Source organism: Taurulus bubalis (genome assembly GCF_910589615.1).
Source record: "Taurulus bubalis genome assembly, chromosome: 5".
Taxonomy (NCBI): Eukaryota; Metazoa; Chordata; class Actinopteri; order Perciformes; family Cottidae; genus Taurulus; species Taurulus bubalis.
The window spans coordinates 5,321,775-5,343,809 of NC_136593.1; the positions used below are offsets into that span (position 1 = coordinate 5,321,775).

At 39.3% G+C, this 22,035-nt stretch overlaps 1 protein-coding gene across 1 annotated transcript; it reads right to left on the reverse strand.

The window, feature by feature from the left end:
* Nucleotides 1–8,403: 8,403 nt before the first annotated feature.
* On the reverse strand, nt 8,404–19,353 carry LOC306736999 (protein SSUH2 homolog). Its single transcript, XM_079218704.1, has 13 exons — nt 19,327–19,353; nt 18,497–18,585; nt 17,502–17,579; nt 17,292–17,367; nt 17,010–17,139; nt 16,108–16,168; nt 15,435–15,556; nt 14,616–14,678; nt 14,394–14,473; nt 13,442–13,534; nt 13,060–13,162; nt 12,519–12,626; nt 8,404–11,547 (listed from the first exon to the last, which is right to left on the reverse strand). The coding sequence occupies exons 2-13, from the start codon at nt 18,507–18,509 to the stop codon at nt 11,407–11,409; spliced, it is 1,068 nt and encodes a 355-aa protein (XP_079074830.1). The 5' UTR covers nt 18,510–18,585; nt 19,327–19,353; the 3' UTR covers nt 8,404–11,406.
* Between the last annotated feature and the right edge of the window lie 2,682 nt (nt 19,354–22,035).

Genomic DNA, 22,035 nt, shown 5'->3' on the forward strand with positions numbered 1-22,035 from the left:
GTTCTCTCGCTCTGCCTCTAATGGTATCTGACGTCGTAGTTGTGGTTTTATTTGTCCAGGATTGAAGATACCTCCATGTACGTTCTGTATTTTTTCACGCAATGACAAGAAGTCCCATAGCTTTTTTTCCCATAACACCAGGGGATCTCAAACTTCAGCACTTTTTTGACACCAAGTTAATACTTGTCAAGTCCTGAAAGGTAAGATTCATGATTTAGTTGATTTGTTCTCTGATCACATAGTTCATGGATGAAGGACGTAATCACCGAAAACACCCGAGGAGACAAACTACAGATAAACAACTCAACGTCTTTTAGTCAAGTTACACGCATCTAGACCTACACATAAAACAACATGTGTTATGTTATAACAACCTAAAGTTGTCAGAAAACACTTTGCAGCTGAGTGTGCAGAAAAAAGGCCAGCGCCGTCTCTCCAAGGAGTCGTCAGAGTAAACACAGATAACTTCATGGTTCAGTGGGGTTGGTGAGCTGTGAAAACACAGAACAGTCAAACATGGCCTTGAAAAAAAAGAAGAACAACAACAGACAGAAAATATGTTTAAAACAAGTTTGAACCGCAGAGATGAAGCTCCACAAAAACAATGACTTCATAAAAAAAAAGGTTTACCGTCTACTGTGCAGCTACAGGTTATATATGAAGGTAAATAAGTGGAAAGCCACATCGGTTGTCGACTTTGTTTTCCATAAATGTCAATAAAGCCCCTTTAAATTGAAGTGAATATAAAAAAGGAAGTGACGTAAAGGTGTTGACCAAATCTCTGATTATGAACAATACATGTACATTATCACGTAGCTCAACGCTGTTCAACAGTGAACTTCTCTCCTTCGGCTCAGGTGTGATGCTTAACTCACTCTGCACGGTTGAATGTCTCAGTTTCCATGAAGACGGCAGAAACAGGACATTGTTATTTCTGTCAAGTGTCACTGACCCGAAGCCGAGTGGAAAATGTGTCGAGCTGAAGCCTCAAGTGGAGCTGCGAAGGCTAAAAGTAACACACACACACACACAGACGCGCACACACACACTTTTAAATAGGGTTTTCCAGCAACCGCTCAAAAATGAAACTGCTCAGAAACACACTCCTCTTCCAGTTACATTACTGACTCAGACAGACAGCCAGACTCGTACGCCGTCTCCTTTATTTGTACTCTCCGTGTAGAGAGAGTCCTCGGGGTGCAGCTGTCTACTCTGTAAAGACGACACCCATTTCCTGTCTGAGGGATCCCTCATCAACGTTTCACACGTTTTTTTTCCGCCCTTATTAAAAAGGTTTTTAATGGGCTTTTTCTTTACGGGAATCGAGGCTCTAAAGATAAAAAAAAAGAGCTCTGATTGTGAGAAAGAAAAACTGACTGGAGTCTTTAACAATCTGCTTCTGTAGTTCAGATTTAGAGCCAGGCCTCTATGATTATACTTCTTTCCAAATAGAGACGGAGGTTTGACTCGCAGACCACACAGCCTCTGTGTCTATAATTATGTCATGTATCCGGTTTCCGTTGTAACACTAATCCATCAACCTAAATATCATAAACGCAGAGTCACAACTCACATCGAGCTCGACAAGAGAATATTACAGACTCACAGCTAAATATAAAGAGATATATATATATACAGAGTCTAAATTCATCACGAGGACCAGAATGATACTCAACTTGTCTCAACAAGAATACCACAGAACATTTAATAGAAGTAATGAAATATTCATTATGAAGCAATAAAATACCATTAAATACACAACAAGGTCACTATTGTTTGGAGAGAACTGCATCATGTCTGATAGAAAACCTTCTTGAATACAGAGGAGGAAAATGGGGTCATTAAGGTCAAAACATACACAACAGAGATTAATATATTATAGGAGTACAATAAAAGTATTATGATATCGTCAAATACAATAACATGTAGTCTTGTGTCAGACTAGAGCTGCAATGATTGTTTTAGATAATTAATTGATCACCTTGGATGGATTAAAACATTATATTTTTAACTCTGGTAATCATTAAAGTATTTTTTCAAGCAAACATTCAGATTTCAACCAATGTGACGCTTTGTGTTTTTCTTTTCTTTGTATACGACTGAAAAGTGAATATATTTATAGTTTTGGACAAGACAAGAGGATGTCATCTTGGTGTTGGTCATTTTTCTCTATGTTTTCATATTTTATAGACAAAAAGATGTGTCGTTTAATTAAAGAAAGTAATTGACAGATTCATCTGAAACTGTAAATATATCAGTAAACATTAGGAGGTAACTATACATGCTGCTACCAGCTAAGTTAAAATAAAGAAGCCCTCAAATAAAATAAGTATAAGCTACCGTCAAATTAATAATATGAGGAAATATTACCAGTTTTATTATTAGTATTTTACAGTATGTGAATTATTTTCTACATACTGTAAATATTTATTACCTCTCTGCTCTGTTTGTTGTGCAGCTGTGATGCTAAACTGCTTCCGCATCGGGATCAATGAAGTTTGATCTAAACTGTGAATCAATACATTTCATTTTAAGTGTTTTTGTAGGAAATGTGTCGGAGATTAAATTACAATAACATACAATAGATCTAAAAGGAGCAGCTGAGGAGCACAGACAAACTGAAATATAAATATATATATAAATATAAATAAACGTACAAAAAGATTATATAAGTAGATAAAACATTGAAGTACAGGCTAACCATTGTCAGCAGAGCAGATGGGTACAACAGATATATTCTAGAAATGTCTGTAAAGATTTACTACAACGGCTTTTTCTTGTGCTGTTGTAGTAACACTGAACTATTCCTTAATCAATAATTTGATCTTATCTTAAGTGTTTCTGTAGGAGAAGTGTAGAAGATAAAATACTGAAAGGGAGCAATACAACAAACTGTGGTTGTTTTAATGAAAGAGTCCTTCCACGAGATAACTACAGGCTTCCCAAAGAGGAATATTATAGGGATATTATGAGAGATGATAATACAGTAGAGCAGTAAATACTAAACTAAAGGGCATCACAGTCGCAGTAAATATTAAAGAATTTGATACGAGAGAATACAGTACATCTATATATACATGTATTATTTTATTAATAATAATAATACATTGAAGGCACTCAAAGTCGAGTAGAGTTCGGTCAAACTTGAACCCACAATAATAAGCGTATACATCATTTCTATACAAACAATGTGCAACATTATAAATATATTCTCTTGGCGGAAAAGCTTTGAATTGTGAGTCTTGTGAAATGTTTGTTGTTGTTCCTGAAAGGGCCTTCACGTCTGCTCAAGAATGCAAAAAAATAGACGAGGGGAAATCACCTCGTCTATGATTTCCCGTTTAGGAACGAATTACAGTTTTAAGGGACAACTCTGATCTCGAGCTCAAACATCTTCCAGACGCTCAATAGATGACCTTTTTGCTTTCTGGGCTGGCGATTGAAGCAAATCGAGAAGCCAGCATTTGCCTTGTGTCTTATTGCTAATGTCCAACCCTCTGACTCACTAATCTTCTACCTAATTAAAAAAAAACACTGTCCACACTGATTGATGTCAACCATCAGGCCACCTACGTATAGCCGGTTCTAGCGAGGTTCTCCCACTCGGCAATAGTGACCATTGCCCTGTTTCCTTGTTTTTGAGGAATGAAAAACAACTCAGGCTTTATCTTGTTTTATCACTAAAAGGAATGTCAAACATTTATGTGAACCAACCGAACTGAAACATTTGGACTCAGCAGAGAAATACATGTTCGTTCTGGATCAGGAAAGCAAACTTTTACACAATGTAAAAGGATATTAATCCTGCAAAACTCTGGAAAATAGTGAAGTCATTGAACCCCAATCCTGAAATCTGACAATGCAATAAGAAAAGAGCGACGTCCTTAATCATCATTTCATACAACAAGTCGTCATGAACGAGGATACTATTTAAAAGAGACCAGGTGGACCCGCTTATTGCACGCACATGTTCCTGCAAATTATCAATAATAATTATAACGTGAATGTCAGTTCAGCCATAGATATGGACATGAGTTGCATCGTGATATTAAAGATAACAGCCTGATGTTAGACAAGAGGCTGAGCCATTGTTGCACAAAGCACACACTTTTAAAAAGGGAGACAACATTTGAATAGATTTATGTTAAGTTATTCTTAAATAAAATGTTCATAATCTTTTAGAAAAGGTTTATTCACGTCACGTGACGTGGATACATTTCAAAGTATTATTTCAAAGCTTTTTCCTCCAATGATGACGATTGATGATAATGATTTCTGTCAATAATAATAAAACAAATGATAAATAAAAACAGAATAAAACTGTAAACTTGTAACGAATGCTATGTAAACTAACTGGCTAATTATGACAGGGGTTAAATGGAAGTTAAAATAAAGTGAGTGGGCTCCAACTAACTGTAGCCTCACGTGTTGAAACGACGTCTGACCCATAAGATAACTACACGACTAACGGGTATTTTAGGAGCCAGAGAGCCGCAACAGATAATTAAAGGAGAGCAGGACAGTGTGTGTCTGTAGGCGGAACATTCAGGTCACCAGAGACACAACTAACGTTATAGAAACACAAAACATCATGACGAGAAGTTGAGAAAGTCGGAGAGACAGAAATGTGACGACAATGTGCCCCCCTCCCCTCCACCCTCTTTCCTCCTCTCTCTCTCTCTCTCTTTTCTTATCGTCTCCACCACCTTTTTTTTTACGCGCAACAAACCGCAAAAAATAACGCGCAAAGGAGCCGCCCGAGAGGCGCGCGCTGCACAGACCAGCAGGAACATGCATGAAGTTTGGTGGACAACTTCCCCCGAAGTTTGCAAGTTTTAAGTTTCCACCACACACACATACATATACACACACACACATTGTGGGCTGTGCCCGGCTCCCGACACACACACACACACGCGCACTGACCTGGTAAACAGCCGGTTAAACGGCACAAATCTCCGTTCAGAAGGAGGACTCACATGAAGGAGCGACGTCCGGATGGTTTTTCTTCTTCTTCTCTTTGTGAAGCTGCAGAGTAGTATTGGGGCACGATGATGCGGAGCCAACAGGCCCCGCCCACCGGGGGAGAGGAAAGGGAGGGGAGTGTGTGTGTGTGTGTGTGTGTGTGTGCCTGTGTGTGTCCGTGGCAGATGTGTAACAATAAATCACACAAAACTATAAATCAACTGGGATCCCACCTTAAAACAAAACCTGGATCACATACGACATTTTTGAAACTCAATCTGAACCCACTGTTCTGTACTTCTTGAGCCTCGCCTTCAGATGAGAGGTTTGCATATCTTCATGGACGTGTGTCGCACAAATAATTTGGAAGGGCACAATTGTCCCTATTGCAATACTTGAACAAACTTCTCACATTTGCATCATCTTAAAGACGCACCGGTGCAATCATCATGGCCGAGTAGCCAGCTATGACGTCACCGAGTCCTGATTCAAGGCAGATGTTAGTTATTGTGTGTGGCGAGGGGGGGATAATATAACTTGAAATATTCTGACTTTATTCTCGTTATATTAACAAAGCTTTTCCCTCAACATGGTTAAACTATTTCCTGAACCTTCCCATAAACCACACAGATAAGAGGGCATATGTTTTCGGAATGTGAACAAAGGTTTGAACATGACCTCGAATCTCACTGAAACACACGTGAGCTATTAACTTCCAGAAAAATGAAGTAAAATTGATTTAGTTTATCATTGAGGTGAAAAGGTGCCACGTGCATATTTAAAGAGGATAAAAGACACAAAGAGGAAAGAATAGAAAACAAAAGGTGTGTTGGCTCAACAACAATAAATATAACAATAAATGATAAAAGTTGAAGGAGAATCCATATTTATTTAAGCGATTTAAGAGCCTGACTGCATTATGTTCCATTACTTTTTTAATTGTCACCTGGCACCTAAATTAAGTGCTTTCTTTTTCATAAATAAAGACTTTCCACCGTAAATTGATGCAGAAAAATTCACCAGAATGCAGGAAATGCAGGAAGTTTTTGACAACAAAAATGTTCTTAATATGCGTCCCCACCAAAGTTGAGACAGAACCTATACGCCCCTGAACTCACAACAATCTTTTCACATCTAGGAGTTGATGGCTGACGACTGGTTTTATTCACTTTTTAATATTTCCAGCCGGCTTGTTTCAAAACAAGAACCCTGTAAAAGGGAATATATATGCACATGGATACATGAATACATAAATATAAGAAGCTAAAAGCTAAAACTAACAGGCCTCAAGCAAAAAGTTAGTTTGTCCGAGTATTGTTGCATGATAAGGAACAATTTGAACGTTATTTTGTTTGAACGTCGGTCTGATTTACAGTGTATTTCACTTTTAATGTTGCCTCAAAGTAAAGTTGTCTTGGGTAACATTGGATCGCAGAAGCGTAAACTTCCCCAAATCTACTGTTAAAGCACAGCTGCTGCCTTCTGATACAATATGACACATTTCCTGTCTGTCTTCACTGTCAACTGTGAAATTAAAGAAAAAGACGATATTTCTCCAAGCAGATCAACGTTCGTTTTATTTGAAATCATAAATACAAAAGTTAATGTGAGTGAATGTCATGAAAAAAAATATTTCTTGCCTCGTTAAGCGCGGGATGGATGAAGAGTAATTCTTTAATTTGACAAATGTAAACACGATAAAAGCCTCAGAGATCAGTTGAGACACACGTCTTCGTTATCCGACAGGACGCGATAGCGACTCGTCCGCTCGTCTTAAGGAAATACAACACAGGCAGAACATTACCGTAAGAGAAGAGGGCCATAATGCAGTTAATCGCTAACAAACTGTTGCTGCAGTGCATTCTGGGATGGGTCGTGGACACAAAGGACATCTCACAGTTGATCTGATAGTGACATTCGCAGAATGTCAGACCGCATGGAAACAGGAAGAGAAGAAGAGATAACAGAGACACACAGCGATGAGAATCAGCTCACCTTTCAGCCTCATGCGCTACATGTTCTGTATGTTCAATACAACAAACCAGAGACAATATAATAGCATTATTTCGTATAATATTAAAGGAGCCATTCTGCAAAATGAGCACTTTTACATTTGATACTTTAAAGGGGCTAAATGGGAATTCACAGCATATCAATTGCCTCCACACGGCTCTCAACATGGTGGCAGCTGAGCTAGCTTACGGGGCACGCTAACACGCTAACACGCTAACATGCTAGCATGTCCTGACTGTCAACAAAGCATAGAGAAGCTCGGATAACAACACACACAAGAGGGAGAGTGACTTAATTCTCTGCTCTGGTAGACATCACCCAACTATATATTTACTCAGACTAAAATGTTTGCTGCTATATTAACACTCTGAATTTAGCATCTTTAGCATATTTTGCTGATAATATATGGTAAATGGACTGTACTTTTACAGCGCTTTCCTAGTTTTCCTACCACTCAAAGCGCTTTAACACTACTTGTCATCATTCACACACTGATGACAGGGGCTAGCATGCAAGGTGCCACCTGCCCATCAGGAATAAATAACATTCATTCAACATTAAGGAGCAATTTGGGGTTAAGACGACATGGACTAGCAGAGCCAGGGGATTGAACCGCCCACGCTCTACCACTGATCCATAGTCACCCCTAATGCTACAACGTTGAAAGTTCGTCTTTTCTGGCGCCTCTGCACTTCCTCATTACAGACGGCCGATAACCACTTCCTCCTTGAGTCTCTAACATATCTGCATTCTGCACTTTTTGTTCAGCTTTCTGAGAAAGGTCAGGTCAGGGTGAACTCTCTCTCTCATCAACATAACACCTCAGTATCATAGCTTATTTTCTGTTTACATATTTCCTACCCGTCTGTGTTTCTATGGCCGTATGTTTAAAATACACAGTATATGTGTCAATGATACCAATATAACATGTATACATGCCACTTCCGTTTCAAAATATAGCAATAATGGCAAAACAATAACATAAAAACTGATGAAATAGTAGATTTGGATTCCATTATTTCGACATAACATAAACATAAAAAATTAAAACGCTATATATAAGGCTTGTTACTTTCTCTTTAACCTACAGTCAGATGGTTAAAAAAAGCAAATGTCTGTATTTATTTTCCAAATATCTTTTCCACCAATCAGTTAAATCAAATAAAACATCATGTTCTTCTTAACAACGTTAGCTAATGCTACTGGGAAGTTCACTGAATAGATAATTAAGGGGCATTTCTTCAAATGAATGGTCGTAAAAGGAAAACAGTTGAAGCTATTTGCTATTTTTTACTACCTGAATGAGATTACAGAAAAAGTAAAAAGGTTTGCATTTCATATACTTTGTTCCTGTATTTAGTGATATTTGTTACAGTTTCACTTGTGTAGTTGTAAACAGACGAGATGTGACAGAAGCAGTTGAGTCTCAGAGTTTATTTTCATTTTCAACAGTAACATGTGGTTAATAATCCACCGAGTATTGCAGAGTAATATCACCATCAGGTCCGTCCGGTTAGTAGCAGAGATGGTCTGTTGAAAGGCAGAGGTTTTCAGAGTGGGAGGCGGGGCGTCCTAACGAGGCTTTAAAAGAAGATCAAAGAACAGCCTAAATGTGTTGGATTTAGTTAAAGAGTTGGGGGACTTATCTGTTTTTCCCACATTGCTAGAGTCAGAAACTAATAAATTCTTTAGGACAAACTTTTAAAATGTATTTGGTGTTGTCTAAAGTTCTCAAACAACACATTTGAGGCCATCGTCTATGTGAGCAAAGTAAACTTACTCCAAGCTTTGTTTGAGGAGAGGCCCACAGTCTCAGACTTTGAAAACCCAGTTTTAAGGCATTTACATTGCAGATGAAGCGACCAATCAATAAAAGTTCCTCACATTCCAGCATACGTGACTTTAGTTTGAGACAATAGCAAGGAACATTCACATTATTTTGGTTTTCAAGAACACTCAGCAAACCAACAGTTGACTGCTGAAAAATGTTTTACTCTTGTTGAGGAAAAAAAATTAACTTAAAAAACTAGAGACCACCTTGCGATGGGCTCACACCAGCTGCCCCTGCTCGCCCCTCTTTAAACTCAACCTCCCTTTTGATCTCAGCTAAACACCTGGAAAGTTTCATGACTGCATCTAGCTAAATCTGTGCACAGACAGAAACATAAACAACGCTGTCGAAAACGTCAGCTTCCCAACACAGATGACTACATTTTACCACGATGACACACGCAGACTCACAAGGTGGAAAACAGTCCCAGTGTCTGGTAATAAACCCCGAAGATGAACAGTAAGCATGAAATATAAAACATGGATATTATGAAACACAGAGTGAAAAGAATGTCATATAGATGGATTAATATACATATATATGGGTCATTTACACACAAGCAGTAAAACCTTCAAATCTGAAGTGGCTTTGTACTGTTTGTCACTGATACCCATGTTGTACTGAAGGCCGTCAGCAGAGTGTGAAACACCACAGCGCCCTCTACAGGAGGTGTACTGTACTGCAGGAGGGCTTTAAAAGGCCCAGGATTGTTTCTTTTTGTCTTGACGTTAAATGTTGTAGTACGGTCTGTAAACACGACATCTGTTCTAAACTGAATAACAAAAGTAAAAAAAAAAAGAATATGCTAAGCAATGTTGTGATTATGTACAAGCCGATACAGATTATTGTTTTTGGTATTTCTGATGGACAAAAGACACAAAGAAAAACTCAAGAGGATGGATTAACCAATCTTTGCAGGGCTGCACAATGCGTAGTGGGGAGGTGTGTGTGCGTCACAGTCTCACTCATAACACCCTTCTAGTGTCGAAACACAGTTCAAGCATTAAAGCCGCTGCACACACGTCTGAACCCAAAACCTGCTCAATTCAGCATAAATCCTGCACAGAAAACTAAAACTAAATCATGCTGCTTTCTCGCCCCTGATCTCATGAAGTCATTGAACAGAAGACATCCTGCTCAGTGCTGTGGCTTCTGAAATTATTTTGGTTAACAGCTGGCACCCAAGTGGGAAGCACTGCTGTGCAGAAGTATCTTCAGCTTTTGGGGATATTGTATAATAGGCTGTAATCTACGTTTACATTCTACTGAGTTCTATTATTAAAACGGTTTATTATTGCGGTTGTCAGGTAGAAAACGTGCATCGCCAAAACATTTTAAGATATAATAAAAATCACCTCGATTAAGCGTCAAAGAGCTTTTAGATAAAGCAAAAAAAGAACAGTATCTTAGCTCATTAAAAGGTGTTAACATAACCTTGGAGGTACAATGTTTTTAACTTGACATCCGTTTCTGGTTGCTTCAGGGAAGTACTGTCGGTAAAGTTCCCTACCCAGAATGCCAAGCTGGTGGCTGCGAGTCTGAGCGACAGTGAAGCAGCAAAGAGGCATTAACGGACTTCATGCATGCACAGCTTAACATTCATCAAAATGTTAGGATTTTTTAAGGATAATTTCTTAAAAAAAACAAAAAAAAAACAGAGGTACAAAATTGATGTGATTATTTCACCAGGTAAACCAGAATATATTGTTATTGAACTGTTTCCCCACACAGAGCAGCAATTCACCGACTCTCATCATCCAATTACAAACTATAAATATAATATAGCATAACCTCTGTCAGATAAAAAACGCAGTTCTTAATTTTTAGCTGCCCCGCACATTTGATTGACTTTTTATTTTGTCATCACTTTTCCTGGCTTTCATGACAAGTTATGGACAAATGAGGTTTTCATTTTATGATTAAATGTCATATACTTGCATAATGTGTGTTCAGTAAAAGTGTTTTGTATCTCCGTTAAGTGGTCAAGTTATCATGAGACAGGTGTCAATAATGGAATAAAACCGGCCGATTTAACCATACCAAACATATAAATATATTTATTTTAAATCATAAATTTGGACATCAAATATTCAGGTATTGATGTGGAAGATTAAAAATGTATCTCGATCAAATGTAACTCTTGATATTATTTGTTGTCTATTATTTTCTCCCGGTGGAGCATCACGGCGTCCTGACAGGAAGTAGAATCCAAACTGAGGACGGGTTTGGAAACAAAAAGACAAAGCAGATAAATCGAGTCCCTCCAGGATTGTTTGGGGATTTTTAAATCTTAAATTTGAACTGCTAACTAATGAAAACAAATATTTGAATGCCAGTAGTAAGAAAGTAATTTGTTCCATGAAAGTTTCAGTTTTATATTAATTTCATACAACATTCTAAATTAAAGTGTCCCACTCTCCGTCCACTTGGATGCAATTTGTGGAAAACTCTTAATTTTTGCAGTTGTTGTTAAAAGTTATCCTGGAGGGAGGGTATCAAAAAACAAACAGAATGACAGTTTAGGTCAGTTTCCGTGTGTGTGTGTGTGTGTGTGTGTGTGTGTGTGTGTGTGTGTGTGTGTGTGTGTGTGTGTGTGTCTACTGGACAATACAGCAGCAGGTTGCTGGGTAATTGTCGGCGCTGACTTGTTGCTCGTTGCCGTAGACGATGTAGAGGTGAGAGTCTCCCTTCCACTTGTAGATCACTTTAGTGACTGGGATCAACTCGACCGTCTGCCTCTGAGAGAGAGAGAGATAAAACAAATAGTTTAAACATTTTGGGATTCACACATACAAACACCATATTTATTGCATCAAAGAGAGCTTTTCTGGCCCATCTCTCTTCTATGATTCTCACAAGAAAAAATGATAATTATTTATATTTTCATTGCGTTTTGAAACCCAAATCTTTGGCTTTTGGATTTGCTAATACCTGGAACGATCTCTTATGCAATGGAAACGTTGTTCACTGGCTCAGTAAAAAGGACGCAGCTTCGATACGACTTACAGATATTTATATTCTGCTCGGCTCGTTGAACCCTTCGGCTCAACTACGAGCCGGAAAGCTCAAGTTATGCCAGAAAGACTCAAAGTCAAAAACAAATACCGAATAGAGAAAGGGATGTTAGATGTTTTGCTTATATTCTCTCAGTATCATCAACACACTCTTTGTGTTGAGGATTGTGTTCAAATGTAATCTTCTGAAATAGATTTGGTGAAAAACTTGAGTAAGTCCAGTGGTTTGAAGGAAATGTTTTCACAAGATTATAAAATAGATGTTATAGAGGGAATATAACCTGTTTGACTTGAAATACTTAATTAAAACTGTGTTTTTATACAAATAACCACTATAGATGACTAATACTAAAGTAAAAGGATACAGTTGATGATAATGATAAATATTTCAGTACATAAGCTACAGGCCTATTCAAAATACTCTGGTTAATAATTGTGAAAACCGCAAAACTGTGATATTTCCTCTGACAATAATCGTGATATAAAAATGTCATATCGTGACTTTACTAGTCATGTTCCATGACTTGATATCTGCGTTTCTCCACCAGCACTTAAAATGATTAGTTAAGTTACTTAATCTACAAAAATCGCTTTCATTTCTAAAAATGTAAAGAGAAGAAGAAAGGGCCTTAATGGATGCTCCAGTGATGCTCATCCTTTCATCTTTGAGTTTCTCTTGAATCTTGATGACTCACCTGCTGCAGGATCCTGGAGGTCTTGGCGTACTTGCTTTGGTGATCTTTGATCAGACGCTCAGAGGCCTCGGAGATGGCCGGGTTTGGGAACCCGATCAGCGGGTAGAGCTGAGAGGAGACAGACAGAGAGTCTAACACAGAGCACTGACAATAAAACTCATGGCTAACGTTAGCAACGTCCTTTAATTCCCCCGAAACCCAAGTTTTAATTAAGGAACATAAGGAACGGAGGAGAGTCCTGCAGAAGATTATAATGGAGCACCTCACCTGAAATAAATAGTGCCTCCATGTACATTGGAATAAATTACTACCCTTTTATATAATATATATATATATATATATATATATATATATATATATATATATATCATATACGTCTTTAAATTAAGGGAAAACAGACAGTGGAGCAAAACCACACAGCCAAAAAATAATATATTTAATTAGTCTTTACAACCACCGCTATCTGATTTTCTAGTAACTAGTATTTTCTAGTGTGTGTGTGTGTGTGTGTGTGTGTGTGTGTGTGTGTGTGTGTGTGTACCAGGTTATGGCTGTTCTTGAACAGCTCCTTCCCGCTCACTGCCTGAAGATCAACCTTCAGACCAGAGTTCTCCTGCACTATGTGGTCCTCCACATTGTTAGTCCTAAAACACACACACACACACACACACACACACACACACACACACACACACACACACACACACACACACACACACAGTTATTTAATTTCTAAAACAGTGTACAGACGTATTTGTATGAATTTAAATTCCCATCATGCAGTTTATCTTTTTGCCACCAGGGGTCAACGTTGAGACAACACTACTGTCCACTGAATCCGTTTAATAGGAAAACTACATTAATAAAGCCAGAAATAACTTTTAACATCATTAAATCATATCAAAATTGTTTTGATGTCTCACCACTCCACTGTGAGCTTGATGTACGCCAGCAGTTTTCCTTTTCCTTCACAGGTTGTACAGTCCTTCGTTCCCCGAGATTTACATGTTGTACAGCTACACACACACACACACACACGCACACACACACACACACACTCACACACACACACACACACACACACACACACACACACACACAGTCAGACATGTTTCACGACTGTACAGTGTGATTTAAAAGGACCATACTGATGATCTTAGTGTTAGCTCGTTCATTATCTTCATATTCTGCTAAACAGTTAACAAATTATCAATCACTTTTCATATTGATTTCCTTCCTCTCAAAGTCATTAATTATAATTGATTCAACCATTCCTTTAATTCAACATCAATGTTATGTTTTGGTTATGTTGTATGGCGTTTTTCTGTCGTTTAACTAAATAAAAAGGAACTCCATGTATATTAAAATGTCTCTCTCCACATGCGGCATGAAATCATATTGCAGCTGCAATTATTATTGGTTGTTACACGGATTTGTTGAATACTCGATTCTGATTGGTGGATTACAGCGTCTCTACAGTCTGTTATTTCTTCATAGCACACCGCTGCTATGAATAACAGACTGTTGCTCTGGCTGCAGTTTTGATCTCTGTTTGTTTTTATAAGAAGAAATACAATCATTAAAAAATCAATATCGTCTGTGAAATTAGTTACTTCCGAGTATTTTGCGCCGAACATGATTTATTACTTGTCATCTTTATTAAAACGACGCATGTTGTTCAGCTGCTCTGGTGCAACAGACACACCAGCTGCCCAACTGCTGAAGGATTTCAGCGTTAAACCTCTTGGTCGGTGGTTCACAACCTTTTTTAGCACGAGCCAAAAAAGGTTGTGAGTCACGGCCCTGGGGAACGCTTCACCTTCTCACCCCCTCACCCCCTCACTCCCTCACTCCCTCACTCCCTCACCCCCTCACCTGTTTTTGCCTGTACCATCACAGTCAGTGCAGCGCCCATTATCCTTGCTCCCAGAGCCGTTACACACCCCGCATGGTTTCTACACACACACACACACACACACACACACACACACACACGAATGATATTAACATTTTCATTGTAAATCCATGTAAAATTATCTGTAAAATGCAAATATTATTTAGCTTCTTATTACTGATTGATTAATTGACACTTCTTACATTTCCATTTCCAGTGCAGTCCTCACACGGCGTCGTCCCTCTGCCACGGCAGCTTTGGCATTCCTAAACACACAAATACACAAAGTTAAACATAACTTCAGTGTCTGTTGGAGTCACACTGAAGTGGCAAACGCACTCAAAGTGATAATTGACGGCCCTCATTTGACACGCGCTTCGGTTGCTTGTTTTAAAATGCCAACGCCACAGTTGGTGTTCTACACATTTCTATTTAAGTCCTATAACGTTACACAAGGCAGGACGACAACTGTTGGGTCAGTCGGTTTGCAGGAGAACACCAGTAAAGCCACTGGGGACCAGCAGGTGGGTGAAAGTCACATAAAGCTATCTTTTACGTCAATGTGCACAAATTATAAAATAACTTTTCAGCATTTTTGTAATTCAAGTGGTCAAAGTTAGATAACTAGACTTCTGCACCTCCTCTTGGCGGGTTTTTCAGACTTTAGAAAATCACAGATCCATTTCAGAGAGAAGGCGTTCCTATAGACCCTTTACCAGCTGTCATGATTACATCACTGTGTCAGTTGGCGGCAAAACTAAAAGGAAAGACTCCAGTGAGGATAGAACCCACTTAAGGACCACGGCAACATCTTCCAGGAACAAATCAGAGTATATGTTCTTCATGCCAGGCACAGCTTTAAGAACGTGTGGATCCTATACAAGGGAAGCCCTGAATCTCTGGAACTTTCTCAAAGATCTATTCATACTCTAAACTCAGAGAATCCTGCTCTCTGATTGGCTGTCAGCTCTGTGTTTGTAAAGTAGGAGGTAGAAGGCGTTCTTTGAAGGACAACCAGTCACCTTGATGGAGGAGGTGAAGGGCACGCGGATCTCCTCCGAGTGTTTGGTGAAGAGGCTGGGAGACTTGGCCTGGACCTCCCAGGGCTGGGGGGCCGGCTGGGTGTAGAAGTCGGCCTGCTCACCTGTCAGTCACACAAAAGAGACGTCACACCGACCTGTCAATCAAAAAAACACCTGACACCTGCTGCCTTAGTGATGTCGTAGGGTTATCTCAGTTTGGGCTTGAATGAAACGGAAAACTTGCACTCCAAAGCAGGTGTGAAGTTTACAAAGAGGTGGGTGTTGAACAGGCTGGGAGGGTCGAATAGAAGACACCACCCAGCTGCATTATGGGAAATGTAGGAGGCATGGTTTTGGAGTTTTTGAGGACAAACAGTGAGGATATCTCACGTTTCCTACTATAATGGAAATTTAATACTGAATCCCTGGAGGAGGACTCATGTAATGCGATTGAGAGCTGTAACCCCGGTCGGTGTGTTCAAGGACACTCTGGCAACCGGTTTGGTGATGATCCGGTTATTGAAGGGAACCTTTTTATTACAAGAAACAATTAAAATTCAGACAAACAAAAGGGCTTTTTTAAAAGGACATGAATTCAATAGCATGATTGAAACAGTGGACCTTTTAAACTCAGAATTAGGTTCAGGCTGCACAAACATCTGTGTTTGTTTACCTTCATAAGGTTTTTCAGCCGGCTCAGTTTGCCTGGACTCAGTGAACGTCTCCAGTCGATACTACAGAGCAGGAAAAACAATTGCAGTGTTAATATCATGTCAGCTGACAGAGACAACTGTGGTTTGAATATAAAAGACTCACAGCAATAATATAACTTTAAAATAAACAAATAAAAATCACAGTCAAAGTGACACTAATGAATTAGTAATAATCAAGCGTTGGTTTTATTAAAATTGAAGGATTCAGACTGAAGCAGAAGAAGACTGATGCTCCAATCACTTTTCACTCCAATGTGTTTTATTCAGTGTGACTTAAACTTGTTTAGGATCTCAGTATAAATGTCTACAAATGCACATAGATCACAGAGAATGTATTCATAACTCAAGTTGTGGCTCAGTGAGAACTAACTCAATGCAAAAGCATTTTCAGGAATGTAAATTCAGAATTTAGAGCTTGATTATCCCTCAAATAGAAGTAAGTCAAAGAATAACATGTGGGAGGGTATTATAGAGGGGCGTTGGTGCAGATTACTGTCACACTTAGACAACTTTGGTTTAAAACAATACGGACTGCGCAGTGAAAGAACCACAGATTTAGATTTTCTCATTTGAGAGTTTGACTGCGTCCGGCTTTTAATACGAGGAAAAAACAGCATATTTTTCTGTCAATGCCAACATAGAAATACTGCAAATATATAAATATTGTATTCCTTTCATCAGTGGGCCTGAGGCTCAGTCCCCATCGTGTTACCTCCCCTGCTACAGAGGGAATTAACACACTCTTTGAGTTTGCGACTTTAAGTAACAAACACGCCAGTAACAGCACCAGTTAACAGCATCCTAAGGTGTGTGTGTGTGTGTGTGTGTGTGTGTGTGTGTGTGTGTGTGTACGTCAGGTCACCCTGAAGGTGTTGAACGGCTCCATGTTGGTGATGACTCCGTCCTTCGCGGGGTTTTCATTGTAGCAGCATTGAGACGACACATAGCTCTTGAACGCCTCACGAGCCGCATCCTCCGACAGAGTGGGGATGCTACAACACACACACACACACACACACACACACACACACACACACACACACACACAGTTAAATTAGATTATTCTCTGAATGCAGCCTTTCAGCCACATCCAGCATGAGCGTCACGTGGTCGGCTGGATACTGAAGGTCATGTGAGGTCTCACTTCCACTCGCTGGGAGTCGGGCCGGGTTGGGGCGGAGCTACAGGCTCCATGGGCATCGGAGGGGGCAGGAAACCGCCTACAACAACAATCTTTATTAATAAGCAATTGTAACATCGACTACTTTTAATAAGCAGTTGCAACATCGACTATCTAAGCAGTTCCAACATCATGTTGTCATGTGAAATGTGGTTGGGGTTGGATTCCTCTTACCTCCTCCGGCCGTGATGCCTTCATAGCCGGGCACACTGCCAAACATGTTGGCTTCAGGGGCGGCGGGAGGAGGATGCACTGCAGGAATACACAAGAGGAAACCATTAATGAATACGTGAAACACCAGTGTAGTTGGAGCTACGCTGTGCAGCGCCTTTGAAAGGAATAGTAAACATTTTGTTGAATACATATATACGCTTCATGGCAGAGATGAGATTGATTTCTTTACTTTTCTCGTTTTATTTCCTCCTATTTTATTGTTTCATCATCACTGGACATATTGAATAAAGTTGTGCTCTGCCTGTATTTCACCACAAAAAAAAAGTATAATAAAAGCAGAAAAGGAGGAGATTAGGAAAGGAAAAGAGGATGCAGAGAAGGAGAGATGGAGAAGAGGAGGTAGAGGAGGTGTGGAGAAGTAGTAAGGTTAGATAGGAGGTAGAGAAGGAGTGGAGACAGTAAAGGAGGGGTGAAGGAGAAACATGAGCAGCCACTCCCTGAGGAGGGACCGCTTTTGTTGTTTGTTACTCACTGCATGTTTACGCTTCATATACACTACACATACTTTGCATTTTTGCACTTTATCTATCTATCTATCATCTGAATGAATGAATAAACATAAAGATTTATCACAAACCCCTTTAAAATCAACTCACTCTGACAGTTTGAAGATGAAGTATGAAGATGGCTGCTTCCATTCTGCAAAAATGTAATTACTTTAAAAAAAGAGGAGGGGGAACTCCAGTTTAGAGTAGATTACTAGATTCTGGTTTCTACGTCTCAGGTCTAAAGAAAAACATGTTGCATGCACTCAGACTCGTTAAATCCTGGTTTTAAATGTACTCTGAGAGACTAAACATTTCTATATATGTATTTAGAAAGCTGCTTGCAGGACGCCGACAGCTGTGCATGTCTGGGTCCTGCAGCAGTGTGGTGTTGTGGTCCGTTTGGTGACCCGTGTAGTATTGTGTGTGTCTGTGTGTGTCTGGTCCTACCTGCGCTGTTCATCCTGCCGCTGTTTGATTTGTGTCGTATCAATTGATCCAGAAAATATATCCGTGAGCTTCACACCGCCCAGAAAGAGCTGCAGTCCGAAAGTGTCCAATTATACAATAAAATACAACATCCGGTGAATCCTTTAAAAAATAAAAGACTAACTCACTTGACCAGATTTTTTTTCTAACTTTTTCCAAGATGTTTAAGCATCCAGAATGATTATTTTGTACTCAATATGCACGACAAACACATGTTATACGAATGCTTATATCTTACCATATATTTCCTAAACTAAATATATAAAGCAGGATATCAGTTTGCGTTCCACATTACAAGCAGGGACAACAATTTACAAAAAGGTGCATCAGTATTACCACCAATGTTACAAATTACATGCATATATCTATAATAACAATGCTTATAACGTTATTTATAGAGCACATTTAAAAACTACTTTACAAAGTAAGGACCAACAGTGAGGTCCAACAAAAGCAAGACCAATTTAAGATTTAGACACTGATAAAACAGTTCAATAGACAACACAATAAAAACAACCAATGCAATACATACAAATAAAACTAAGGAAAAGCTGGAAAAAAATGAAATAAATACATATTGATTGATAATATTAGTTCTGGAAAATGGCCAAAATGTAACATGTTAACTGCAATGAGCTACTAAATTTAATCAAGCTCACTTTTATGTTATTTTTTAAAACGGCGGTCTTGGGAACACACAATGCACACTGGACCACTTTCTGTAAATACAGTTTTCTGAGTCAATCTTTAAAAATGACTACAGGCTTTTATTTTGAAGGATCCGGACGTACCCTGTGTGGTCTTTGCTCCGGTAACTCGATGCCACAGATCTGCAGGAATGTCGACCACGTCCCATCTGGAGTGGATAACAGAGTGTGAGCGCACATGGTGGTGGACAAAATAACATGAACACCTACAAGATGAACATTAGAGAATTTGACTGAATTTTTAATTTTTTAATTATTGAACTGCTGCTGCATAAATGTTAAGAAGAGATGTGTTGTGGCGTTTCATCAGCAGCCTCTCTGAACTCTCTGAAATTTAAACATGTTGTTTAAATGCAATGTTACAACGTTCCTTCAGAACAGGTCCCGATGTGCTCTGTCTGCCTGTGACATGTTTGGGCGGTTTGTGTCTCCTGGAGGTAAATATTTCTCAGGTCACCGGGATGCAGCTGCTCTGTTATTTCTGCCCTGAAGGTATACTCACGTCTGCTGACAGCATTCTTCAAAGCGTGGGTGCAGAGTCAGGCATGTTATATCAGGTTTGGGTGTCAGATTCAAGACCCTGAAGGCACCCAAACCTCAATCTGTGCCATTTTGCACACGAGCAACACATGTTACTGGATACTAGTTACATTGCTTTCACAGTAAGTAACTGTATTTTTTTGTTTTGATAAGTGACAGCTATGCAAATCTTTCCACCATCCTTTGACTTGAAAATGATGCGTTGAATGGATGTACTGATAAGTATTTATTTAACTTATCAAATTCAGTTGTTAGTGACGTAATAGTGACGTAATTAGAACATTAGCAGACTTCTAAGCATGCATTGTTTAAGGGTGAAAACTCTTCAGAGAACCTTCTTATTTGTTGTTAGAAAACACATACTATATGGAAAACCTGCACTTATAAAACTCATTCACTCATTTTGTTTGACTTTTTCTTCATTTACATTCACCTGCTATTTTTGTTGTATTGTTTTATCATTGTTTGTATTTTGAATAATCATTAAAAAAAAAAGGTAGCCTCCAGCCAGCAGGGGGAGCCAGAGTCTCTCACATCTCAAACACACTAAGAGGCCTCCATTTACATTCCTGTTTGTCTTGGCAGCGTCAGAGTGTGTAAGTGTGTGAGTAAAGAGGCCGAGTTACAGAGCCGAGGTTTTTACACCGAACCAGAGACAGACAGAGAGGAAACGGTGCAGTTTAAGTAAACACTGACGGGTGTTTGATGATCTGTGTTCCCTGCTCTCTCGCTTGTAAATCAAAGGCGATTCAAAGGGTTTGAAATGTTTAAAATGTCCTTTTGAATGATGTTCAGGACAGTGTTTCTCTCGGTCCGTCTGAAGCTGTCGGGTTTTCTTTACAGCTCAACAATTGAGAATTTTCTCTGCGGTTCGAACACAATGTACCTGGTCTGGACCTGTCGTAAGACGTCTCTAATGGATTTTGTAACTTATTACTGTGAAGTAACATTTTGTGTTAGTGAATCCAATATAACATCCTCTGTTCGCAATGCCTGACATCACCTGTTATTGCACACAGTCATTCATCGCCTCGTTGTGGCGAAACATTTTCAGATGGATTTCTTCCTTATTTCACTTCAACACGTGAATCATTGTTGTTGTTGCGTTGTTTGTGACGCCTGTGCATTTCCTGCTCTGACAAGTCAAGACGTCGTTTGTGGAAAAGGCCCACGCAACTCCTCCGGTAAATGAATCCCGCCCGAATGGGCCTTGAGTCCCGTTAGCTAAAACGCTAAAATAGATACTCTACTGCTAAACTTGTAGAAATGAATCCCCATTTTGCTTCTGTTGTTGTGTGACAGATTTAAAGTGGTTCGTCGTATATATAAAGGTTCATCGTTTTTATTTGTATCTGCAGCCAGATTTCTTGCCACTTGAGCAGCTTTTAACAGTCCAGTCAAACTCAAATTAAGTAAAGGAGTCATTTTCTTTAGCGGTCCATGCTAAGTTCATACTAGCTGTGAGTTCAGTCAAAAGCTGCTTTCTGGAACTGCTTTTCAACAAAATCAGCTCAATAGTCAAATGCGGTCGCTTCCTCACACGCATTGGAAATAAATAAAAAAACAAGAGATGAAGAGCAAGACGCAGGTCCAATCAGGTCTTGTGAAAAAAAAATCTGTGTCATCAAATCAAAACTTTTACACCACAGAGAAGAAACACTGAGGAGGATTTTCTGATGTTTCTATTCTTAACAGATTCAGGAGGGAGTTGAACTCACAGCTCTGAGCCTCTGGTCCTCCTCCACCGAGAGGATGTTTACACATGTGTGTGTGTGTGTGTGTGTGTGTGTGTGTGTGTGTGTGTGTGTGTGTGTGTGTGTGTGTGTGTGTGTGTGTGTGTGTGTGTGTGTCATCCGGGTCGAGCAGAGTCATGCATTTTTTCCATTACCCTCATCAAATCAATGTTAAACACTCCTCCTCCATCTGTCCCTGCACAACCACTGTGTGTGTGTGGTGTGTGTGTGTGTGTGTGTCACCAAAACGCCTGATCGATAAGCAGATAGGATATTTGATCAGTAAAAACTGGGACAACCAGTCTGCCTGATGTGGTTTCCAGATAAACTGCTGCTGATTTTAAGCCATTTTGTTGTCATTTCACGGCTCAGATTCGGTTCACTTCTCCCGACGTTTCCTCTGACGCCACCAACAAGTTGACATTTGTGGCTTTCAGTGAAATAGCACCAAATTTAAAACAGCGATTCAAATTGTCATTCTTTTTTTTAATATTTAGGAATTAGTCCAATACTTTGGACC